The sequence below is a fragment of the Notolabrus celidotus genome, chromosome 16 (assembly GCF_009762535.1).
Source record: "Notolabrus celidotus isolate fNotCel1 chromosome 16, fNotCel1.pri, whole genome shotgun sequence".
In the NCBI taxonomy this organism is placed as follows: Eukaryota; Metazoa; Chordata; class Actinopteri; order Labriformes; family Labridae; genus Notolabrus; species Notolabrus celidotus.
Genome location: NC_048287.1, coordinates 3,148,921 through 3,175,978, shown reverse-complemented (window position 1 = coordinate 3,175,978; position 27,058 = coordinate 3,148,921). Strand labels below are relative to the sequence as shown.

The 27,058-nt window shown below is 41.2% G+C and overlaps 1 protein-coding gene across 1 annotated transcript in view; it reads left to right on the top strand.

Annotated features, from left to right (window-relative positions):
- Positions 1 to 26,791, top strand: part of kcnk9 (potassium channel, subfamily K, member 9) — a 72,097-nt gene extending 45,306 nt beyond the window's left edge. The window contains exon 2 of the mRNA XM_034704212.1: positions 25,156 to 26,791. Coding sequence (XP_034560103.1) covers positions 25,156 to 26,039 — 884 coding nt within the window. The 3' untranslated portion in view covers positions 26,040 to 26,791. The remainder of the gene's footprint in view (positions 1 to 25,155) is intronic.
- The last annotated feature ends 267 nt before the right edge of the window (positions 26,792 to 27,058 follow it).

Genomic DNA, 27,058 nt, shown 5'->3' with positions numbered 1-27,058 from the left:
TGAATGTATAAGGGTGCTGTATAAACAAAGATAATAATAATAATGATTTTATTTGTAGAGCACTTTTCAAAAACCCGGTTACAAAGTGCATCACATGGGCAGCAAAACAAAACAGGCAGTTCATAAAAACACACAAGTCAAGATAAAGAAATAAAACATTTTTTAAAAGACATACAATTCCCCTAGAAGAACTTTAAAGGAATAAAATCATTTTAAAATATATTTCTTAAGATGGTTAAATTAAAATAAAGTCAAATAAAATTCAGATAAAATCAGGAGAGGCTCTGAGATAAGAGTATGTTTTAAGAAGGGATTTAAAAGAGCTCACTGACTCAGCAGACATGATCTCCTCGGGCAGATGGTTCCAGAGTGTTGCACCCCTCACTGCAAACACCCTGATGAGTTGAGTTGAGTCAATGGTACTGACGTTATGTAGAGGCTGTATGTAACACATTAGTAATATAACTAACATAACTACCGACATTAAAAGAAGTCAACTTCTGAAACAAGTCAGCGCTGTATATTAGTTTCAGATATGAAACCTGGTCTCCTTGATCAAGGTCATGCGTTTATCTGACCCATCATCACCTCATGGAGGCTTTTGGCTCTTTATACTATATTACATGATGAAGATCAACCCAATGATTGGTCACCCAGAAGAAGGACGTGGTTTTAATGATTTGTAAAGGTCTTATTTTGACTATAATTCAGTATCTTTATTTCAATGAGCAGGATTTACTTTAAATCGAAGTCACTCAAATACAGTTAAATAATGCCTCACAAACCCGCCCAGTTTTAACTTGAGCCCTCTTTAGTCCTATACATGCTCAGTGGAGCGTCACAGACACCCTTCCACTCACACTGAGGTGTTTCTTCTAATGCGAGACAGTAACTGTCCGTCACTCTCACCTAAGTTGCCACTGATTCTTGTTAAGTCTAATTTCACCTTGTTACTTCTGCCTATTACACGCTGCTGTCTGTAGCTGTTCCCACTGATTCTCCCTCTGCACTCCCAGTGCCTTCCTGTCTACGTCTCATTACCATACTTGGCGATGGCATCTCTCGCCTTGTGCATTCTGTGTCCCATTTCTCAGTGACGTGTGTTGGTTGGCTTCTGTTCTCGGTAGCCTTAGGGGTTTGTTTGTCGCTCCTCCTGCTGAATCCTTCACTGCTGCTTGGATTCAACAGGGAGTTAAACTCATGAGAGCAGCTTGTTTCACAAAATAAGAACCTAACCATTCATTAAGAAAAGGATCAGCATCCTCTGACAGAAGTGTCATTGAGGGAATTACGGTCCGGATACACATTAGGGGATTCATGCGATGGATTACATACCTAGCACACATTGGCTGTACCTCAAGATGTAAGGAATCTCAAATTCTCCTGGGAGTAGCAGCACCCAGCTTCTACAAGAGGATACACAGGATTACCAGCCTCTCTGTTCAGGCTGCTCAGCTTCTTGTTCAGACTCTACTTTGTGTTCTGTCAAGCTTGTCTCCCAAAGAAAAATAAGGTCTCCAGAGCAACAACAAAAAATCACTGTGGGGACTATCAATTTAAAGGTGCACTGTTATATTTGTAAACTAACCCTGTTTCAGAATCCAGCTAGATTCACAGTTTTAGCTCGATCCACAAAACCTGCTTATTTAATTAAGAGCAGTTCAGGCTGATGATCGTTGATTGCTGGTGCAGGAAACCCAACACTTGCTGATGCAGTGACCTTGAGAACTTGTCAAACTTCACTTTCTGACAGGATGAAGAACGTATGCGGAGTACAGCTTCTCCAACCCTTTGTTTTCATCGTCTTCATAAGGGTATGTGGACATGGAGTTAACAACACAGGGCTCATGGGGCAGCCGATGTGGTGATAGAAAAATGTACAAACTTAAAGCTTCTAATAACATGTAGTGTATGTTCATACCTCAGCTCACACACAGGCATATAAAGATCAGAAAGAACCTCAGTGGAGTTTCAGGTGATATCACCAAATGGAGATCTGATTTATGTAAATTGCAGTATTTATAAGGAGCTTTTATCAACCTCTTTGCATGTGTTTGCTGTACATTCACCTCTCTAAGCACACATTGACACATTTATGAAAGTGAGCTTTCATCATGTTGCTCTCCAGCTCTGTGATGATGATTTCCTTTATGTCCTGAACCACAGCAGCTGTTGGCCACAAAAACATTTTCAGGTGAAAATGCTGTGGACAAAAAAATAGTCAGTGGTCAGCGTGGTGCAGTCTGTGGCCTCCGTTACTATTTAACAGTCTGATGGCGGTGGGCACAGTGGTAGAGGCTGAAAGTAAAAATGAAAGCTGTTCATTTGTGTGTGTGCACCTATATTTCATGCCTAGGCACACAGGTCAGTGCCCCAGTCTGGACCTGCCCCTCGCAGGTGTGTAATAGGCAAAATAACTATACAATTAATTTATAAACTAACATGAAATTAATGTATAAGTAAGAGATAATGTATGGTTAGGATAGACCGAAGGGTGGTCTACCTGCTAATCAAATATTATGCCACTTATTATTAATAATTATAGTTAAAATCATTGATTAAATATTATTTCATTGATTTAAATGATTTCTGTTTACAGTTTTTAAAAATAGTCCCAGTGATTCCTCGTCAGTGATCGTTCCATGGTGATGGATTCTTCTCTGCCTGTTGTGGTGGATTGAACATGAAACTGTCCTCATTCAGCTCTCCTTCTTCTCTGAGCTCTGTGGTTCACACACCTTTAAAAAGAAACTAATGTCACAACTTTGAACCCTGCTGCTATCATCACCACCACCGCTCATGGTTTAACTTTCTTTGGAGAGATCACTAACCTAAAGTTTCTCTTACCTGCTCCGCTCCTTCATCATATTGATGGACAGGATCCAATATGTAAAAATCTGTAGCCTGCAAAACTAGCATGCTAACCAAAGCTAACATTTTAGCCACATTGTTTTGATGCTAACGGAAGCTAACGGTTTTACCTCATCTTACAGTCCATGGCGTCAACAAGCAGAAGGTGTCTGAACTCTTTTCTGTGGATTGATTTGACATGACGTGTGATCAGTTTGTCTCTAGTGTTGATCATGTTAGTGAAAGTTAATAACTGTTGTCAAGGGGTTGAGACCAATCCGAATCCAGCATCTTACACAGCCTGAAGATCAGGAAGAGAGCTGGGTAATAAGAAGACATAACGTGGATGTGTCTGCATGTTTGTCATGCTCTACCTCTCACTCCACAATAGATGCAATACTCGTCCTGTGTTTCAGCCTCTAGTTCTGTTTAATACATGAGCTGTGTGTCCACATGCTTTGGGCTGTTCATCAGAGTTTAAGATAATGCCGTGCAGTGAGGAAACATACATAACGTAACCTGGATTTGAGTATGAATAGAACAGATCTTTACTCACAGATAGCGAGTACTCACAAAATTAAGGGGATTTTCAATGTTGGAAACTCTCTGTGGGAATTAAGAGGAATTTATGGGAATAAACAGGAATAAAGCAGGAATTGACTAAATTGAAGGTTGGCTCTTAATAGGGAACTTAAATATAGTTGTGGACAATATATTTTAGCATAATCCTGACTAAAGCAACCAGATTTCATGCAAGTACAGTTGAATATCTCTGCTACTCCTCAATCACATGCACATAGCACACTGCTTACTGCAGGGCTATTGAGGCCACGCCCCCTACATGGCATGTTTGGCATGACGTGTGATCAGCTGGTCTCTGGTGTTGCTCATGTTAGTGAAAATTGTCGAGGGGTTTTGTCCAATCAGAATCAAGCATCTTACACAACCTGAAGATCAGTAAGAGAGCTGGGTAACAACATAATATAAAATAGATGGGGTTGTAGTTGACCATGACATTTTTATTCTGTTATCTATTGAAACCATGAGGGCTTGACTGTGTTTTGCTGTCTGCCCTCAAACACCTGAGACTAGACTTGTCTTATAACAGGGAAAAACAAACTTTCTAAAATCAGCTGGTGACTTTTCAGAAACAAATCTGAGACTGAAAAGTCTATTTGTGAAGTTTATGAAGAAACATGTATCTCCACCTGCTTTCTCATCTTTCTGTTGTCTCTTTTTTTATCTATGCTGGTGTCAAAGTTGTTGGCAGAGGGCTGTAAAAGTGTGGTAGAAGTCTATGAGATGAAGAAAAAAATACACTTAGAGTCTAAAATAATAAAAGTAAAATTGTTGAATGTTATATGTATTTGTGTGCATAGCAATCTCAGCAGTTTTCTGGTATAATTTCCTTTATTTTCTTGTATTTCAAAACAAAAGAAAGTACAGAACAATGTATTGTTCTTCTTATATCATGCCGCCATGGTTTAAACTTTCTTAAATGGCAGAGACCAAATGAAGAGTGAAGAAAAGCACATCTTCAGATATATCCCCGTATAAACTCAACTATCTGGATATGTCTGGACACTTAGAAAAATCATTCTGTCTTGAAGAAGGATTTTTTCTGCAGCCGGTGTTTTCCTGGAGCCGCCGGCAGCTGTAGTCCCTATTAGCAGAGCAGCATCTCCTTCTGCACAGCACTCATGCAGTTTCCATTTTGCCCAAAGCGATGGTGGAGAGTGGGAACAGGTGGGGATGAAAATCCACCTTTTCCATCTTTTATTCGTTTTCTATTGATTAAGTCTGACTCCCCGTTCTGTAGGTGCCACTCTTTTTGAAATAACCCACGAGGGTACTTCTCCTCTGCAAGCACACTGACAGCATTACAGGAGCTGCTTCCTGAGCTGCAGGATTTCTCTCTGTTACATCCTACAGCTCACAATAAATAGAAAAGTTAGAGTTTGAGTCATTTTTCCATTATATAAGTTGGTCACTGGAAGCAGCAGAACAAGCCTGTGTCTTTAAATCTAAGTTAAATGCTGACTTTGATCCGTTTGTCCTGCGCTGTACTCTTTTTATCCAGCTCTCCTTCTTCATCTCTGGATAAGAGCATTGTAAGAAAACACTTAAAATGTAAATGTGATCTTTCTAAGCGGCTGGCAGGCATCTCTAATATTGCTGGAAAGGCCTCTTCATCGGCGTAAAATTTTATGTTTGACATTTTTCCCATAACAATAGAGTTAAGATACTAGAAGCTGACAGACCATTCCCATTATGCTACCATCACAAAGTGGAACAGTAGGAGGACTTTTAGTGTTTCAGAAAGCAGTGATAGTGAAAGATTCCCCGCCTGTAGTAGGTAACCATGGTGTTCCCACTTCTCAGACACATTAAGCTCTTGTCAGTGAGGTGGTGGAGGCTCGGGCAGGGAGCTGAACAAGGTGTTCTCGCCTCTGTGCTCCCTGCTCTTCTTGACCTTCATTAAAATGCCATGCCCGGTAGCAATTAATGCCGCCGGGGCACCTGAAATAATACGAGGCAGATTAACCTGTGGATCAAACAAGCAGAAGACGTTGGTTTAAGCAACTGCTCGACACTTGTAGAGTAACTACCAGGCTGTATGTGGGTGCTAATGAGGGACTACCTTGATACAGTTATGAATAATGGATGACACCTATTATATAATCTGCTATGTGTGAAAACTAATGAAAAACAAAAGGAGATGCAGAAATCAAATGTGTTCAAGGAAGCAGAAGTTTAATTAATATATTTTGAAGTGTACATATGTTATGTTCCCGTTCAAATAAAACAACAGTAGTTTCATTAAAAAGGATTCTTTTGAAACTGAAAGAGTAGTATAAGTACTCCATGACGCTCTCTGACAGAACACCAGTACCATAAAACTCAAACTTAAAGAAAGAATCAATCACATATTGCTTTGGTTCTCTTTGGAGGTATGTTTGTTGCATGAGGTAAGGCCACACTTTAAGAAAAATCTAAACCATGACAAAGGTGCATTTCGACCAAGATATCCGGGGTCTTTTAGCCCCCAGAACTACTTTCCCCTGAACTAAATGGTTCTGTGCCCCCATTGTTGTCTGTGTTTTGACCGCGGGCTGAAGTCATGGATAGATTGTTCAAATCAGGCCAGTGACGTATGGAGAAACAAAAAGTAAATGCACTACACCACCAGACCAGTAGAGGGCAGTAAAACAAAGAGGAATGCCATTCATCACAGATGACACCACAGAAGCAGACGGACAGGCAGGTAGCATTATGACCAACACACAGTTAGCCTGTTAGCATGAAGAGACTCAGCTGGCTCTGTTTTAGATGGTGCTATATTTCATCACAGATGGATTCACTGAATCAACACGTGAGAGGAGATAAGCGCGAGTAGCAAAGACGTTTCAACACGGCTTTAAAATCCTTTTGAACTCAAAAAGCAGTGGCAGAGATCGGCCGGTGTTTTGGTTTAAACAGGAGACTTTCAGCCGGATGCATCCCTCATAAACGTCTTTAGAAGTTCATTAAATATCTGATGAGGATATTTTGAAATCTTCTTTTAAGTTTTATTCTTTGGCCTTTTTGTCTTTATTTGATAGGAAAGCTGAAGAGAGACAGGAAATGTGGGGAGTAGAGAGTGGGGGAAGACATGCAGGAAATGGTCGACCAGCCGGGAAACGAACCGGCGACCCCTGCCACGGGGACTGTAGCCTCTGTATGTGGGGCGCTTAGACTGCTAGGCCACCAGTGCCCCTATTTTGAAATCTTAATAAAAACTAAACTAGTTTGCATTCCCAGGAACTCCCTCTGTGTTTCAACAGCTGTGTAAACTCCACAAACACTGACAAGTTCAGCTGAAGGTCTCCAGTTTACAGGGTCACTTTTAAAACCGTAACACCGGGAGAGACGCATTCCCGGTGGGCTGAGAGAAGACTACTGTTACAAGCTGCTAAATCAAGAGAATCACAGCTTCTTCTTTTGAAAAGTACACACACATACAAAAAAGATAGAACAAATAAAAACTAATGAAAGAAAGAGAAATCAAGTGAATCACAGATGTGTGTGATGTTATTGTGGACGGAGGGAGGAATAATAACACTGAGGTTAATCTACCAATCAGACATGTTCAGCATTGCAGGCCCTGCCCCCCGAAAGTTCCGGGACCTTTGAAAAGTTCTACCCCCCAAGCAGGGTCTTTTTAGGGGGGAGATTATCTACCCCTGAACTAAATTTAGACCCTGGGTCCACTGAAATGTACGTACTGTAGTTCGGGGGTAAAGTTCCTCAGGTCGAAAAACGGCTAAATCGTCTTTGTTCCTTTTTCCTTGGCATTGCCCTTCTTTTAAGTTTCACCCCATTTCTGTTTCTTGTTTTCTTTTCTATATCCTAATCTCTGTCTGGCTGATGAATGGACACAGCTTGAATATTTCCCAGGAATGCTGATTTAACCATAAGCTTGAAATACCAATGAACACTGAATAAGAACTTCCCTTTGTGGGCCCTGTGCTCAATTACCATTGCTTTGACACGGTCTGCAAACACAATGACATAAACTGAAAAGAGTGTGAACCAATCTGCAGTTTGTCTCTCTCGCTTTTATAAACGTTAGATTTATAAAGTGAACAAAAACACAAGTCTGAATGAAAAGTGTGTTTGTCTTTGGAACCTGTGCTTTGAATTAGATGTGGGAATTGACCCAACATCAAGACAGGATAAGATCCAGTCCCATCTTACAGACAGGACTCAGTCTGATCTCATCTTAATCCACCATGAGCAGAGCACTTTGCAGCATTTAGCAAGTTACAGTGGCAAGGACAAACTTCCTTTAACAGGCAGAAACCTCCAGCAGGACCAGACTCATGTTAGACACACATCTGCTGAGACCGTGTTGGAGAGAGGGATAGAGGGATATGAAGAGAGAGAGAGATGATAGTGGTGAGACGGATAGTAGTAGTTGTAGCAGCTGGAGTCTGGCACGTCCACAGCAGCAGAGATCCAGAGGAACCTACGAGACAAGGGAGCTCAGGGACTCCAGAAAGGTCTATGGTTAGTAACTTTAACGGGACAGGGAGAGTTAAAGTAAGAGACAGACAGACAGAGGACAGAGAGGGAAAGACTGGATCCCAGTGTGTCAGTTCCCCCGACAGTCTAAGCCTATAGCAGCATAACTAAGAGCTGGTCCAAGTCTGATCTCATCTTAATCCACCATGAGCAGAGCACTTTGCAGCATTTAGCAAGTTACAGTGGCAAGGACAAACTTCCTTTAACAGGCAGAAACCTCCAGCAGGACCAGACTCATGTTAGACACACATCTGCTGAGACTGTGTTGGAGAGAGGGATAGAGGGAGATGAAGAGAGAGAGAGAGAGAGAGAGAGAGAGAGAGAGAGAGAGAGAGATGATAGTGGTGAGACGGATAGAAGTAGTTGTAGCAGCTGGAGTCTGGCACGTCCACAGCAGCAGAGATCCAGAGGAACCTACGAGACAAGGGAGCTCAGGAACTCCAGAAAGGTCTATGGTTAGTAACTTTAATGGGACAGGGAGAGTTAAAGTCAGTGACAGGCAGAGAGAGGGGAGAGAGGGGAGAGAGGGCAAGACAGGATCTCAGTGTGTTAGTTCCCCTGGCAGTCTAAGCCTATAGAAGCATAACTAAGAGCTGGTCCAAGCCTGATCCAGCTCTAACTATAAGCTTAATGAAAAATGAAAGTTTGAAGCCTACTCTTAAAAGTAGAGAGGGTGTCTGCCTCCCGGACCCTGACTGGTAGATGATTCCAAAGGAGAGGGGCCTGATAACTGAAGGTTCTACCTCCCATACTACTTTTAGAGACTTTAGGTACGGCCAGCAGGCCTGCATGTTGGGAGCGTAGTGTTCTAGAGGGGTAATAGGGCACTATGAGCTCTTTAAGATATGAAGGTGTCTGATCATTAAGAGCTTTGTAGGTCAGAAGAAGGATCTTAAATTCTAGTCTAGATTTTAAGGGGAGGCAGTGTAGAGAAGCTAACACTGGAGAGATGTGCTCTCTCTTCTTAGTTCTAGTTTGTGAATTGCACAATAATCATCAAATGATCCGTCACGATATCTGATTAACCGAGACTGAAGTAATCAAAATGCTCCTGAAAGGAAAGTGTAAGATTTATGTATTTATTCAATGCCTTTGGGTTCAGTCGTACTAAGATGAAACTCGGCTTGTTTTAATTCTCATATCGTCACAAGTCAAGGTGGAGATTTATTACTGTATTAATAATTTGTCCCACACCTAGTTTGCTCTCTCTCTCTCTCTCTCTCTCTCTCTCTCTCTCTCTCTCTCTCTCTCTCTCTCTGTCTCACACACACACACACACACACACACATACACACGCCAGTTCCATAAGATACAAGTCTTTGCTCTTTATTATTTCAGTAATTGGGTCCTACATAAACACATTATTGCCTCCCTATAATTTTATATTATACATGACAGACCCGTTTGAAGACTGGAGATCAGGGTGTATTTTGCCTCTAATCCAATGACAGCTGAGGTCAGACTTCCTTTTTTCCTTTCCTTTCCAGGAAAGTGGTTTTGATAATGGATGAATGGTCTTTTAAAATAAATAGATGTGAAGATGTTTGTGATAATACAACTCTTATTTTATCTTATTTATTTGATAACGTGTAAGTGACAGAGGAGCGGCTTCATAGATGTAAAGTGCTTGGAGGAGTGAAGCTGAGTCACAGGGTAGCAGACGAGAGGCTGTTTGATCTGAGCGTCTGAACTCTTACTCTCTCAATGTGTATAGACTGTTTATTCATTTCGCTGTGATGTGACTGTTAGATGTCCCTCTTTCTCCAACTACAGGAAACACAACCTTAACATTAAATAATCAGATTAAATAATGATTTAATTTAGGCTCCAAGCTGTGTTAATTTTCTGAGTATGAGCAGCCGTGACTCAGTCACTCACACGGACCTATGGCGCTCTCGCTGTGGGTGTGAGCAGACATTCAAAATAAGTCATAGTAAAGTGGATTGGTGCCAAACAAAAGTTGAGTCATGCAGTTTATGATGAGAGCTGCCTTGCTTTATTAATAATGTGTAAACATAAGAGGCACTTAGGATATGACTGTGGAGGGCTACGCAATTATAGATTGAATTTTCTAACAGTGAATAAAAGATGGCTCCACTCTCCCGACCGGCGTTGTATTGATTTGTTTGAATAAACGGCTTTGATGTTGTGATATTTATCTTTATGTACTGCAAGATCTGGCAATACAAGTCTGGTGATTGGTTCATCCACCACTTCGACCTGACCAAGTAATGTAAGACACAAATATCATCAAATCATTGACAGTCCCAGCTGATCAATGACTCAGACTTTTCTACACACTTTAGCTTTAGGAACATTTGTTTAAACCATAAGAAGGATTGTGCAAAGATAGTAAAGATATTAATGGTTTATCAGAGATGAATTGCTTTTAATGAGTTATATTTTGGGAATTTTCACCTTTATTGATAGGACAGCTGAAGAGAGACAGGAAATGTGGGACGTAGAGAGTCGGGGAAGACATGCAAACCAGGGACTGCCAGGGCAAGGACTAAAGCCTCCACACATTGTGCGTGTGCTAAAACTATTACAGTGCCTCATTCAGAGAATAATTCTTAAACACATAAATTTTGCAGATAATTTGCCCAAAGTGACAAACAAACCACATACAACCTAAGCTATAGTGTCATTTCACCTGGTACAGGTGCTGCATGGTTTTCAGGTGCAGAGGAATGCAAAGCTAACACGATTTTTTAACCAGACTTTTGTGAAATACATCAACTTGTGATGCACCTGGACACATCATCAGTGATGTAACCTGGGGTCATTTGGTGTTTCGGGTCTTTCAACAATCAGACACCTTCAACCAGGCGACCCAGCCGGGGTTGATCAAGCCCTGGCTTGTGTCCAGGTGGCTCTACCCCACCCACGGGTCTCCTCTCCTGATCCATAGCCACCTTGAGGCAACTTCTGCTGCCTCTGTGGCCGACCTGATGGCCCTTCGCCTACTGCTCCCTGAGATGCTGAGCATATTGTAGGCCCTGCATAGGGACTGGCCCACAAACCCTCTGCATCCCACCTCAATGGGCTTGCACCTTGCTCGCCACCCGTTGCTTCGGCATTGTTCCACCAGCTCGGTGTACTTTGCCCTCTTCCTCTCATTGGCCTCCTCAATGCGGTCCTCCCAAGGCACGGTGAGTTCCAAGAGAATGACCTGCTTGGAGGTTTCCGAGATCAGCACTATGTCTGGCCTTAGCGATGTTCTGGCAACAGATTCTGGGAACTTCAATTGCTTCCCCAGATCAACTTTCAGCTCCCAATCCTGCGCTGTTGCTAGCAGGCCAGAGGAGGTGGTCCTGGCAGCTGATTTAGGCTTCTCCCCAGCTCTGACGAAAGAGATTGTTTTCTTCACTGGGCGGAGGCGCTTGCAGTGGTTAATTCCACTGCAGATGGTGTCCGCTATGGCCTTCAGAACTTGGTTGTGGCGCCAGCGGTAGCGCCCCTCGCCCAGGGCTTTTGAACAGCAGCTGAGGATGTGCTCCAGGGTCCCTCTTTTCAGGCACAAAGGCTGGTGACTCAACCATGCCCCAGGAAAACAAGTTGGATGGGCTTGGCAAAACATCATAGACAGCCTGGATTAAGAATTTTATTCGGTGGGGCTCAGCTTTCCACAGCTCGGTCCATGAGACTTTGCGCTCCACGGCTTGCTCCCATCTCGTCCAGGCTCCCTGTTGCCGCATACCAACCATCCTGCTTGTTCGCTGATCTTCGACTGCTGCTCTCACCTCCTCTTGGATCAGCGACCTCTTGTCCTTTCCCTGTGCCTTGTTGTAGCAAGGTGTTTTGCAGCTACCCAGGCCAGCTCTTCCACGAGCCACTGTGCCCACCAGGACCCTGTGCCTTAGCCGTGCCTCAGCGACATCGACAGCCTCTGCAGCCTTCCACTTCCGTCCCGTCCTGACCTCAATCCCAGCCTGGGAGACTTTTGGGTCGCAGACAGACAGACCGAGAATAGATTCTAGTTTTTGAGGGATATCTGAAAACAGAAAGGGATCCTGCTGTCTCAATGGAGTTTGTTAACTGTCACACTGAAGGATTCTCTATCCCACAGTGGGGGACAATGGGGACAGCGGGGGTCTCTGTCATTCATTTGCATACAGTCATGAATGAGCAGGTGCCTGAGTTATCCCTCTGCAGATGAGTGGAAGCTGTTTTGAATGTATATGAGCAGCAACAGGGTACAAAAAACAACTGAAAAATGAATGTAAAGAAAATTCACAACTCTTGAAAAATGGGCCAATTAAGAAATAAATCCACGTTTCAGGGTTGATAGGCTTAACTCACTCTGCAGGCTCAAGCTGTTTTTGTTGATGACTTAAGACCCGATGTGCTGCTGCATTTTTTTTACCATCACCAGAGGTTTTACTCTCCATGCTGACTTGTCATCTTTACTTTTGGAGCATGAATTGACTTTATTAGGACAAGAGGGTGGAGCTGGAAAGGACCATGAGGTCAACAGGTGCTTAGTTTTAAAAGTTAAACAGTGTATTACTAGTGACAGGAAGGGGAATAAAAGAAAACAGGTTTACTTTTCATCACTTCTACAAGTCCTTTATGCAGGAAGAAGACATCCTCATTCTCATGCATCAGCCATCACAAATGAATGTAATATGATAAACACTGATTGAGCTAATAAACCAGGCACAGTGAGTTCAGACTGTAATATCTGCTAATTGCTGCATTAACCTGAATACAAGACTTCACCCCCTTTAGAATGAGACTCTTTGAAGATGATGATTTTACAGAGGGATTGGGAATAGTGATAAAACAAAAGCATTGAAATGGAATAAAATGTCATGAAGTGTGTGAATGATGCAATTATGGTACCAGGATTTAAATACCATAAAGATTAAAATAACCTGGATGATAATAATGAACATACCTTGGACTCTTTGTTTAAGTTGTTTAATGTCTCTGCTGCATTGATAATCATTTAAAAAGCCATTATAACTTTATCTTGACTCACTTTAATGCTGCTTTGCTCCAGTCACTGTGTCTCTTCATCCCCCTGGCACTGTGGCGTTGAGACAGCTGGCCTCAGTCATGATGGGTATACTCATTTTACAGAGAAGCAGCGCCAAACAAATATTGACATTGCATTTCTGAACCCTGAACATAACATGACTCCACTTTTTTTAAAATGTGTTTTGAGGAAAATAATGAATCTTATGTTCAAGTTAATGTAGTGTTACTCATATATTAATACTTGAATGAATCCCCTGAAATAAAGAAAGAAGAGATTTATTCTAGTCTGTTAAAAATGTCAATATTTTATTCTGTTTTCACTTTGCCGTATTTACTTTTAGTGCAGCATCTTAGTTTATTTTACAGGTTTAATCTTTTAGTGTTTTATTATTTTATTAATTTATTTTCTTGAGTTTTATTTCCCATCTAGAGTTTTAACATCTTACTTTACCTCCAGTGTTTCCTCATCAAGCTATCATGATCATATATGATATATATCATCAGCTATCATATTTCAATTTTTATTTCATTATTATCATCATCATCATCATCATCATCAATATTATTATTATTATTATTATTATTATTATTATTATTATTATATTCTTAACCTTGCATATGGATTGTGGGCTGGGTTTGAGGATATGTGGTCATCTTTTTTTTGTGTTTCTTTATTTGTTCTATTTAATTTTATTACTATTATTAATTTCATATACAGCACTTTGTGTTACAATGTCATTGTATGAAAAGAAAAGTGCCTGAACACACGACAAACTTGGTGGTCCACTGACTTTTCATGTATTTCCAACATGATGCAGAAATGTTGTCAGGCCTTGGTGTGAAAACCAAATATCACAAACCCAAGCTGTGCTTTGTGCCGATGAATCCCTTAACGTTGAGATAGTGAACTTTATACATCACACACTGACATGTTTATAGCACCAGTCTGAGCTTCTTAGCAGTGTTTCCCAAACAGATGACACCTGGGCATGCTGCTCATGTAGCCATCCAGGTACACTGACAACCATTTTCTTGCATGTCTGATAACCTGGTGCACCGGACTCGTTCTCTGCAGGTGATCAGAGAGAGAAAGAGGTCCTCCAGTATGTCCTGCTGCATTGGTTGAGGTCCAACATCTTGTCCTCAGGAGGGTGCTGGAAGGGGCATGGGAGTTTGCCCAACCAGTCCACATGTGCTTTGTGGACCTGGAGAAGGCTTACGACCAGTTCCCCCGAGGTATCTTGGTGGGGGTTGCTCTGGGAATATGGGATGGCCTGTTGCTACAGGCCATTCAGTCTCTGTAATGTCGGAGCCAGAGTTTGGTTTGCATTCCCAGTTGGGGTTGGACTCCGCCAGGGCTGCCCTTTGTCACCGGTTCTGTTCATAACTTTTATGGACAGAATCTCTAGGCGGAGCCAAGTGGTGGAGGGTGTCCAGTTCGGTGGCCTTAGGATTCCACCTCTGCTCTTTGCAGATGATGTGGTCCTATTGGCTTCATCCTGCAGTGACCTCCAGCTCGCACTGGGATGGTTTGCAGCTGAGTGTGAAGCAGCGGGGATGGGGACCAGCACCTCCAAGTCTGAGGCCATGGTGCTCAGTTGGAAAAGGGTGGCTTGCCCTCTCAGGGTCAGAGGGGAGTCTTTGCCCCAAGCGGAGGAGTTTAAGTATCTTAGGGTTGTGTTCACGAGTGAGGGGAAGAGGGAGCGTGAGATTGACAGACGGATCGAGACAGTGTCTGCAGTGATGCGGACGCTACCTCGATAGGTGGTTGCTTCCAATGCCATTCTGCTCTGTCTTAGTTTCTGATCGTTGCATCATCATTACTAAGCCTCGTCCACACCTGTATCACATGCTGTGATGACAGAATATCAAGTGGAATACTTAAAACGCAAGTTGTGTTGTTTGGGTTATTATGAATATTGTCCAAAAATCAGAAAAATAAAGAAAAAACAGACGTCGGGAGGCGGGGCAGGACAAGCTGCTTTTTGTGTGTGTGTGTGTGTGTGTGTGTGTGTGTGTGTGTGTGTGTGTGTGTGTGTGTATGTGTTGAGATGGTGACAGACAAAAACAATTCAGTTGGGTAAATAAAAGTAATTTATGTTCAATCGTTAAAAAATGTTTGGAAATAGAAGCACAATTAATATTCAAACTAACGTAATGATGGAATAGTTGGTAGATGACATTATGTTTTATTTATAGGGTATTATTTTTCAATAAATAAATAAACCTCTCAACATAATGTGCTGTGTCATTTTATAGGAAACACTGATCAGCATCCACACATATAAGTGTTAAGCTCAAAGCTGTAAATAATCACAGGTTAGCTTAAACAGCTTAATGTTTTTATTTGTTATCTACATGTTTTGGAAAAAGACTGTGCTGTGAAAGAGTATCCACAGTTTATACCTCTTCCTACTCCAAATGACACTAAAAATACATTCAGGAGGCACCTTGTGTAGATGTGCTATCACACATCCCACTCTGGTTTGTTCAAACATTTAAAGAGTGACTCAACAGATGTGCAGTGATACAGAAAACTCGCTTTAACCCAAAACTCAGTGAGAGACCCTGCTGCACCAAATCGACCTGCAATGCTGTCACCTTGGGTTGCAAAGAAAAATAGATTTCAAGCATATTTGACTGTTTATTCCTCAGCAGATGGTCTACAGATCTGGTTTGATTCCACGTTTTGAATGCCAGGTTTTGGAGAATTGCTTTAACCGATGCGAACAGCTCTAGCCTGCAGTTATTACAAAAGTGTAATATAATGCAACATTGTTCCTTACATAATAAAATGCACTCAAGGTAGCCTTAAAACCTCTGGAAACGTAAATGGTATATTTGAAATTCATATAGAATATCAAAATGTAATGTGTAATCAAGCTTCAACAAAAATCTGAGTGAAAGTAAACATCCACAACTCTGAAGTCACTCTGTTCAAAAACATCTTATTTTACAGGTCAGAGCATTTCTCAGAGAGAGTTCACAGCCTGCATGTTTGAGCAGTCTGACTCTGAATCTAAAGACATCAAAACTCCAGAATCTGAAAATGATTCCTTTACAATGGTCTCTGAGTGCTGAGTCACAAAATACTTCAGAATCAGGACTTCTATCATTTATTAGTTTTATCACTCCGTAGTCTCCGGGGCATCAGGACCATGGGACGCCCAGAGCAGAGGAGGCTGAAGTGTAGTATGTGCATGCAGAGGAGCTCGGCTCCAGGTGTCAGACGGAGCTGTTTGTCTAAACTCTGAGCTGTTTGGGGAAAGTTAGAGAACCGGTCCTGGGGAAAGTTAGTGAACTGGTCCTGGGGAAAGTTAGTGAACCGGTCCTGGGGAAATGAGCCGAGCATATGTGGGACCGCTTTTAGCCACTCAGCTGCAGCTCAACTCAACTGCGTCCCAAAGAATCCCCAAATCCACCACAGTTATTAAAATAGAAGAATGACAACAAGCTGTCATCTTCAGCGGTGGATGTGCAGACAGGGACACACGAGCACAGCGGTGCAAAGAGCAGAAAGACAGCTATACAGACAGATTACAGACAGTACGTGATTAGCAAACAAGCTAACATTTAAGACAACACTGAGGGGAGCTGGCTGAGATGTCAGGAGAAGGTCTGAGCAGGAGTGGAGTAGTTTTGTTGAACATGTGTGCACGTGACTCAGTGTTTAATTTCTGATTGGTTAATCCGTCATAAATGTCCAAGTTAACCCCGCCTTTTTTATCCTAGCGTTAGAACGGTATCAAAAACTTAACTGATAATAATAAAAAAATTGATTAAAGTTCAGTTCCAATATTTTAAATATATAAAATAGTATATACATGTGACCATAAATATCATAGGTAGAACATTTTTGTTGATTTGGGATACCAGAGGCTTTAAGGGATGTTTGCTCAAGGCTAATCTGTTAGGAGACAATTTCTCAATCAGTCTTGCGAGCGTCACCACATCAGATCTATAGGATCTCAATTAGTGGATTGTAGAGCTCTTGTCTGTTGCAGACACACTTTGTGCTTCGTGCTGATAAGGCCGGGCTGTTTTTACAAACAAAACTTGTCCGCTGCAGCTTGTAGAAGAACAAAGAAATAAAATATGTGATCTCTTCCTCCTCAGCTGTTTCAGAATGCATTATGTCCACAAACATGACCTCTTCAGATTCACTCTTCTTATGTAATATTTGAGTGACCGCACCTGCCTCATACTTTTATCACTTAAGAGTGTTATTCTCTTACCGCTGCACTCCACTCCACACTGAACACACGACTTCACCTGTGCACACAACAGCACAAAGGCACCTGTGCTCGGCAGGGCTCTGTGTAGCACGGCAAATATGTCTGTTCCCAAGACAACAGCAGATAATAGAGTCATTATAACAGGACAAACAGATTACACAGTGCAGTCCCGCCGCAGAAAAACCTCACATCCCATCAACAACATCGCCAAAATACTTTAAGAGACTGGTTTAGAAAGTAAATAACTTAGGTCATAATCCATTCCCCCTCCTGTGCCTGTTTACATCTGAGAGATCACTTTGTTTTCTATAATATAACAACCACAGAAATGACTCAATGTGTGCAGCAGAGAGTTTTCTCTGGGAGACACAAGAGTCCCAGGAGAGGAGAGGAAACTAAAGAGCTGTCATCGACTTATAGTCTGACTTTCTCACATCAGTCCATAAGGACTTACAGCAAATAGTCACAAAGTCTGATCTACACTTGTCGTCATTAAGACAAATCTCACTTCTTTTATGAGTCAGCACAAATGTCAAACTTATTTGCAGTACAGTTCCTGCCTTTGAGATGAAGCCTTTAGGAAGTCAGTTGACAGAAGTTTAAGAGCTGCTGTCATCATATCCATCGCTCCTCTGTTCTGATATTTGTTATATTTGCAGCTCATTCCTCCTAAAGGCTGAATCCCCTGCTCCGTCTGCGAAACAAAAGACGTCTACTACATGTCACTGTCACCTTCATTTATACGTCTGTCCCTGCCCTGTGTTGAGATTAATTTCATCATTTATTTTTATGCTTTTTGTCTGATACTTAATTTCTTTGTACTTATGTAGGTGTGCAGCACAATTAAACAGTTTCGCTATATATTCAATCAATCAATCAATCAATCAATCAATCAATCAATCAATCAATCAATCAATCAATCAATCAATCAATCAATCAAGCAATCAATCAATCAAGCAATCAATCTTTATTTGTATAGCAACAAATCACAACAAACGTTATCTCAAGATGCTTTTTACAAACAGAGCAGGTCTAGACCACTCTATGTCAAATTATGAACAGAGACCCAACACCAAGACAGGATAAGACTCAGTCTGACCCCACCTTAATCCACCATGAGCATTGCACCTTGCAGTATTTAGCTAGTTACAGCGGAGAGGAAAAACTTCCTTTAACAGGCAGAAACCTCGAGCAGGACCAGACTCATGTTAGACAGACATCTGCTGAGACCGTGTTGGGTCTAGAAAGAGGGATAGAGGAGAATAAGAGAGAGAGAGAGGGAGAAAAAAAAGGTTTATTTTCTTAGATTCTGTCTTACCTTCATGACTGTCACCAGGAGACGAGAGTTTGTGTCCATCGAGAAACCAGAAGTGAACCTAATATTGGTTGAGTGTAATGAAGTCCTTCATTAATAACACTGTGCTCTCAGCACGACCAGATGGAGTTAGTCCCTAAGCCTGACCACAGAGATAATTAGGAACAGGCACTAAGACAACATCAGCTTGACCTTTTCTGAAATGTTTGATCATCCCCATGAAGAGAAAAAGCACAAATCAATCAAAAAGCATAAGTCATAGGATGCTGGAGTTAGTGAGGATGCTAATGTATCAGGCTGGAAACCACCACTTGTCTCCTTCAGAGTGGAACAGACAGAAAGAGTTCTTGTAGTTGAGTTGTTTTTCGATGTGAAATGTCACAGATAATGATTATTATTACACGTTAGTATATGCTCTGCGGTTCTGCAGGTCATCAGAGAGAGCTGCAGTAAATCCCTGTGTGTTTATTGACACAGTAATGTAAGAACACTGCTGCATATTTGAGCTACGGCTGAAACGTGAGCTCCAAGTCGTACTACATCTCTGTCGGCATCATTACATTAACCCTTTCATATACCGCTGTTTTTCTGAATTAGTGCTATCTCGTTCAGACCGAGACTGTTGGCATCACGACAGCAGGAGAGGCTGAAGAGAGTCAAACAGAAACCCAGAATAACTGGTCCAAAATGACAGCTCTCTTTAGGCGTAAAACATAATGTTGAAATTTGTGCTAATCTGTGTGCACGGTTAAATCAAAGCGCAAATCAAATCACAGCTGTAATTTCTTCACAGCTGCTGGTGTAATTCATTATGTTCTAATTACTCTGCCAGAACAAGTTTAAGCAATAAGAATCAATATCATAATATTCTTAATTTGAAGGAGGGAGTGGAGAAGACAGATGGCAGGTAGAATTTAAATCTGTCTGTATGTGATGATGAGTACCATGAAGGTGTTTAGTTACATCTTACACATTATGTTTACCTTGAATGATTCATGTGAGAACAACCCAGAGGCATTTGATACAACCTGCTCCGTTACCTTCTTTTGTTACCCGGCTCTCTTACTGATCTTCTGGTTGTGTAAGATGCTTGATTCTGATTGGTTGAAACCCCTTGACAACAGTTATTAACTTTCACTGACATGAGCAACACCAGAGACAAACTGATCACACGTCATGTCACATCAATCCACAGAAAAGAGTTCAGACACATTTAGCTTCTGCTTGTTGACACCATAGACCGTACGGTGAGGGGAAACCGTTAGCTTCCGTTAGCATCATAACAATGAGGCTAAAACGTTAGCTTCAGTTAGCATGCTAAATCAGCAGGTTACGGATGTTTTCATCTTGGATCCTGTCCATCAATATGATGAAGGAGTGGAGCAGGTGAGAGAAACTTTAGGTTAGTGATCTCTACAAAGAAAGTTAAACCATGAGCGGTGGTGATGATAGCAGCAGGGTTCAAAGTTGTGACATTAGTTTCTTTTTAAAGGTGTGTGAACCACAGAGCTCAGAGAAGAAGGAGAGCTGAATGAGGACAGTTCGCATCAGGGTCTTGTCTCACCTGCTAACCATACATTATCCCTTACTTACAGGTTGTGTGCTCTGCTGAAGCCGCTCTGTAATCGTGTGTATGAGGAAATACAGTAACGTACAGAAAACTGCTCCTTGTTTGATAAATTCATATGCAGTCAGCAGCAGTGTGCTTCTCCTGACCTCCAGCTGACCCTTCAGCTTTCTGCACAAACTCCAAGAAACAATCAGTGGCTCTGGATCTGTCAGAGCAGTTACAGCTCTGTGCTTGTCATTCATTCAGACATACCTCAGTGTTTTATTCCTTCTTCTCTTCTCTCCAGACGACCAATTCTGTCTGATTTCTTTTGAATAGACAAGCTGCAGAGAATGAAACTGTCCTCTAGTACCCCAGATGATCACCCATCTTGTTTAGTTTCTGTCTCCACAGTTTTAGTGATAGAGAGTAGATACACTTTGATGTCATCATATGAACCAAGTGCTTGAATGTAACCCTGGTCACTGTTCAACAACTGTTTATTTATATATTCATCCATTCCTTTACTGTAAGACCTTTGGTGAAGGTACTTTATTCAACATATGTGCGTGCTCATGATGACTGATCCTGCAGTGCATTATTTTTACCTGATGCTGTGTTTCAGGGTTTTCTAACAGGTCTGTGTGTATGTGATCACATTTTATTTTCAAGTTGTTATGAAAGAAATATGAAAGAGGGTGCATGAACATATTAACAAAATATAATTAGCATTCATTTGGAGTCATGATTCTAGACAGTATACATTTCTGAGTTCATATTTCTGGGTCTCCTACACCTTCATTCAGAGAGGAGAGGACAGTGCATAGAGGCACTGCATAGATCAGGTTAGAATCAAACCCTGGCTGCCTGCTTGAGGACCAGCCTCCGTACATGAATCAAACAAGAGGCAAAACCGGTGCCCTGCCACTATAGAAATTTACCTTTGACTGTTAAAGAGTCCACTTTGATCTACTTTGGTTGATCACCTTGATCAGAGACTAGAATAAAAATTCACCACTAGAAGCAAACAGCTCTCACATCCACCTCAGTCAGCTGAAACATTGATCCCACATTGATCCCCTTCAGCAGCTAACACAATGACCACAGTTACATGATGTTTTTTAATTCTGAATAAATGAATCAGAATTAAATAATTCAGAATTAAAGTATTCTCCTTTTACATGGAAATAGTCATTCCGAATTGAGGTTTACATGGAAAACACATTTAATTGTCTCTATTCAATTCCGCTTAAGGTCTGGGGGTTGAGAAGGGTTCTGATTGGACAGGGGCGGGCGTGACGTATTTACGTCTCCGGAAGAAAACAGACTCCAGTTCCTGCTTCTTTTATTTTCGGTTACAACATGGAAGACCACACAATAAGTACTATTTTTAACTCAACTCAACTTTATTTATATAGCACCTTTCATACATAGAAACATGTAGCCCAAAGTGCTTCACAGAGTAACAGACAGTGAGAAAACAACAGCAATGGTAGAATTATAGAAGGCATGAAAAAAGAAGAAATACTTAAAAAAGAAAAGAAAATCAACACAGTAAAATTAATAAAATAAGTAAGAGTGGAAATAAAAGTTAAAAATAAGGTAGAGTTAACAAGATCAGGTGAACACAATAAATAAATAAGATAAATAAATACATGTTAAAACAATGGTTTAGATAATAATGATAAAAATAATAAAAATGATAATAAAATAATAATAAAAATAATAATAATAATGATACTGATAATGCAGTTCAGGGCTAAAATAAATTAAATTACTCCACATTTAAAGCTAGATTAAAAAGGTAAGTCTTAAGTTTACTTTTAAAAACACCCAGAGAGCTCGCTGTTCTCATGTCCAGAGGCAAAGAGTTCCACAGCCTAGGGGCAGAAAAACAGAAAGCCCTCTGGCCGGTACCTGTGTGAGACACACAGGGAACATTTAACATTTACCCTGTCCACCTCCTCATGAAATTCAAGTTCAAGGGGCCCGAGACGCTTTTGTTGTTGTCTGCCTTTGCTTTGTTGTACTCCTGCTTCAACAATTACCACTTGTTTTTTACTTGGTTGGCGTCTCTGTCAGGGAAACCTCCTCGATTAACTTGGACGCTACAGCTTTAAATAAGTCCAAATTTTTATGCTTCTGTCCATCAACTCTTTTCATGATATCCATTTCTTCTAAGGCTCCTTTAAAATAAATAGTCTAATATGAGCCCGCCAGCGGGGAATATGTGCGTCATGGCGACAGGACAAGGGAACAAGCATGCGCAGAACAACCGGAATTAATTTAAAGCGGAATGAACGTACACATGATCGGGGAATTATTCAATTTGGATGTAAAATCAGAATAAACCAGACACTTACTTTGGATTTAAGTTTAATTCAGAATGGTAATTTTCACTGAATATATAAAACACTTACACCAAAAGTTTGGGTCAGACTTTGTGTCCAAAGTTTGCTAACATGGACAATGACCCATGGGAACGTGTGAGGCTGAGTTGAATCCCCTTCAGGTTGTATGCTTATTGTTGATAAGAACCTCACACTACCCCACTTCAGAAACACTAAACTATCCCTTTAGAAAAATGTGATTTTAGAGAGTATTAGCTGAACATGTATACATGAAGAAAAGTAAAATAAAATAAAATCATCAGAACGCACAAAATACTGGGAGGAGGAGATGCAAATGTAATCATTTAGCACACGCAGTGTGATTTATCAAACTTGAAGCAGATAGCTGGCGCTGTTTTTGCGTCTATATTTAGCACGTTTGAAAGGCAGGTGCAAACTGGCACAGCGTTACGCACACATGGCAGTCACAAAAAGGAGCCATGCCATATCTCCTATGGAGAAACTCCTTGCAACACTGCATTTTCTTGTAATAAAAAAATAATAAAACAACACAAATTCAAAGCAGTTCAGCACCACGGATAGCGACTGCATCATTCTGACACCCACACCTAACTTTTTCAACTAATGAGAGCACAGTAGGTCACTGTATCAACAGATATAAAGTTTAGTCAAATTGGCACAGCGGCCCACATCTTCACATACAAACAAAAAATCAATATGAACTAGGCCTACTCACCACTATTTGCTGACCACTGACCCCCCCCCCCACCCCACCCCCCACGAACAGATCCATAACATCCCTGCTCTGTCTGTCACACTTCATCATCCCATCCTGAACTCTCTCTTGACTGCAGCTGGCATTATAATGTATAATATACTGTATTATATAATTATCTTGCTATATTATATTTTGTTAAATTACATTACTATTCTAACTACAACCCATGGTCATATTACATACAAATATTCTTTATTGTTTAATTTGTCATTACCAACCATAATCACACCATGTCAACCTGTCGCTACTGAAACATTTTTTAATACTGCCTGTAATTACTGCTATTTAATTTAAATTCCATTTGTAACATTGTATATATCTAAATTGTACTCTAGCTTTATTTATCTATTTTATTTTACTTATTTTTATTTTATTTTTTATTTTATTTTATGTTATTTTTGGTTTATTTTTTGTTTTATTTTTATTTTTTATTTATTATGTACTTATTGAAACTTCTTTCTTGATTGTACTTGTGTCTGGGTTGCTGTAACAACTGAATTTCCTCCCTGGGGGATCAATAAAGTAATATCTTATCTTACCTTATCTTATTTGAAGGAGCCTTAAGCTCCATGAACTTGTCCACGATGCGCTGAATGTCAATTTTCTTTGCTCTATCAAGTCCACTCAGTCTCTCCTGTCACACCGTGCTCCTCAAGGGGTTATTAATTAGTTTTAACTTGGAGAAATACTTCCCAATTAAGTAACTAGAGCAAGACTGGCAGACCTTTGAACTAATTAAATGTTCTTCATCTTCTTTTTATTTCATCGGCAGATCTTCAGTTTTTTCTCACAGCATTGACCTTTTCACAGGCCTCCCAAAATGCTGAGATGTCTCTGCTGGAGTTCACCGATGTGTTTATTTGCGTCCTCCTCCAGTAAAACCTCCAACTCCATGGCTTCAAACTTCACTTTCGTTTAAGGCCACTCTGCTCTCCAAAATTATCCATGGGGACAGCTGATTTAGCACAAGCAAAATCCTCATTTAAGGGCGGTCCGTTCCACTTTTGCACTTGTTATCATTTGTGCACGCAGTCTTAGTAGATCACCTGCAAAACGCCCAGAAATAGCATGTGCAATGTTTTAGTTTGCACACGCAATATAGCGCTCATTATTTGATATCTTAGTAGATCAGGCCCTGAGTACTTTAGGTGCACATCAGATTGCTAAAGCTGAGGGTTTTTTTTTTCAGTGCATGACTAAACACATGCATGAGTGGGTAGACAGCCATATGGGAAAAGACAGAATCAATATTTGAGAGATCAAAACACAGAACTTGCTCAGGACATATCTAAAATAGATAAATAAATAAGTTTTAAAAAATGCTCCACACTGCACCAAAAATATGATGTCTCCTCCTGGAAGGCGGTTGTTGAAGTGATACACATGCCAACTGATGGTGGGTGTTTCTTGGCTACAGTTTTGGTGTTTAATGCTCACAGTTATGGTCTGCGCTAGAGGAGAGATAATCAATATGACACTCTGTTTTCAGCTATGTATATTTAAAAGCAGTAGGCTTCATTCATGTAATCTCTGAAGTAACTGTCCCCTGCAAAGCATGTCAAATAATTCACCATGCATTCGAAAATTAAAGTAATTCAGTGTTTAAATCCTTTTGTTAAACACACTGGTTGATTTCCAGCAGTATTTGTGTGTGAGTCAGCAGCTTGTGGTCTAAAGATAAAGTTTAATTAAGCTAAAAGCTTCATTGGCTCCCCCATGACTTCTTTTCAATCCCTCCTCCAAACTCCTCCACCCCACCGGAAACTTCGGGCTAATTGGACGCCCCGTTTGCCATAATCTTTGAGCCCAAATAAGATTAATGAGCAGACACATTTCTGTGGCGTGCACCTATTCAATACCTCTTTTGGCAGCGCTCGCAGACTCTTAGGGAGATTTCTTGCTTGGTCATGTTTGTAAACAGAAGCTGATGTGGGACTTTTTCAGAGCGCTTGTGACGTCACTGCTGCTCAGCACTACGGGTAAATGTTTCCCCATCACTAATCTCTGCTGTCTGTCTGCTCTCTTCTCAGGATACGGGCATGCAGCGCCGGGGACTGACGCAGGGAAGGCCTTCTGCATGTTTTATGCCGTCCTGGGAATCCCTTTGACTCTTGTCATGTTCCAAAGTCTGGGCGAGAGGATGAACACTTTTGTCAAGTACCTATTGAAGCGGATAAAGAAGTGCTGCGGCATGAGCATCACCGAGGTGTCTATGGAGAACATGGTGACTGTAGGATTTTTCTCCTGCGTTGGCACGCTGTGCATCGGGGCTGCTGCCTTCTCCCACTATGAGGATTGGAGCTTCTTTCAGTCTTATTATTACTGCTTCATCACATTGACAACTATAGGCTTTGGGGACTTTGTGGCCCTTCAAAAGAACCGGGCCCTCCAGAAGAAGCCCCTGTATGTAGCCTTCAGCTTCATGTATATCCTGGTGGGACTGACGGTCATCGGGGCCTTCTTAAACCTGGTGGTGCTCCGCTTCCTGACTATGAACAGTGAGGACGAGCGGCGGGATGCAGAAGAACGCGCCTCGCTAGCCGGCAACCGTAACAGCATGATCATCCACATCCAGGACGAGTCGTTGCCGCGTGGCCGGCGGCGGCGTGAACCATACCGGGCGGAAATGACTGATTTGCAGTCAGTCTGCTCATGTATGCACTACCACTCGCATGACTTCAGCAGCTCTGGGGGAGGGATGGGAGGCCTTGGATGTGCTTACTCCCATCAGAACTCATTCAGCTCACAGCTGAATCCCAATCAGTACTTTCACTCGGTTTCCTACAGGATCGAGGAGATCTCACCCAGCACCTTGAAAAACAGCTTCTTCCCTTCGCCCATCAGCTCGGTGTCTCCGGGGCTTCACAGCTTCTCAGACAATCACCATCTCATGAGGAGAAGGAAATCCATCTAAACCCTAAACTACAGGATACACACGTTTCCATGTTTTATAGACAAGGTCAAACATTTGCAATGCTGCTCCTTACCAAATCTTATTTCAGCACTTTTTGTCCTTTTCGGTTGGATGTAATATAAAAGTATTCTTGGGGACAGGTGAGGAGAACACTACACAAAGCAGAGAGCGTGGACTTACTGGGATGCAAAGCATGAAGCATGGATGTCTATTTTTTCAAAGGATTTGCTCCATTTACACTCAGACTTTGAAGACCTTCCTTCTTTCAGATTTACAGTACAGATATTGATATATTAACTTTGGTTTCATACCAAATGATGCACACTTGGGGAAATGCTATTTTTCAAAAGGGAGTTTGCTTGTTTCACCTTAACTTGAAGAACATTTTGCCGTTATGTACTACTCCATTGCCTCACTGCAGACAGAGATTTTAAATGACTCAAAGCATCAGGTATTGTTTTCTATAAGCAATCATATATAACGTTGGTTTCACTACGCATTAAGCCAAAATATTGTTGCCAATATTAGCATGTGCATTAGATGTCATTTAATGAGTGTGCCATGGTTTGTGCCATTCTTTAGTCTCTTATAGAACAGCTGTTTGAAGGACGTCTGTTTGTCTTTGATTTTAGGGGTCATGCTGCTGTTATTGATATTTAACCCTCATCTGGTATCTGACCACAAACGCTTTAATTTCACCCACAGCCTTTAGATTATGAATGATTTCATACTCTCCTCACACTGACATTAATGTTGAGTATAAGTTCAATTAAAGTGCACTCCTCCTAAATTCCAGTACTGAGCTGTGATACAGAAACAAGAGTACTGAAGAAGACACAGAGACCTCTTCTCTCACTCACGACAAAGGGATCATTCAACCAGTTAGTTTTCCTTAAAACACATGAAAAAAAAAAGCACCATTGTCATATGGTGCCTTTTTTAAATCTGACATCATTCTATAGTGTAAAGGTTACTATGAGTTATTGCAGTGAACACAGCACTAAAGCTTGTAAAGGTCC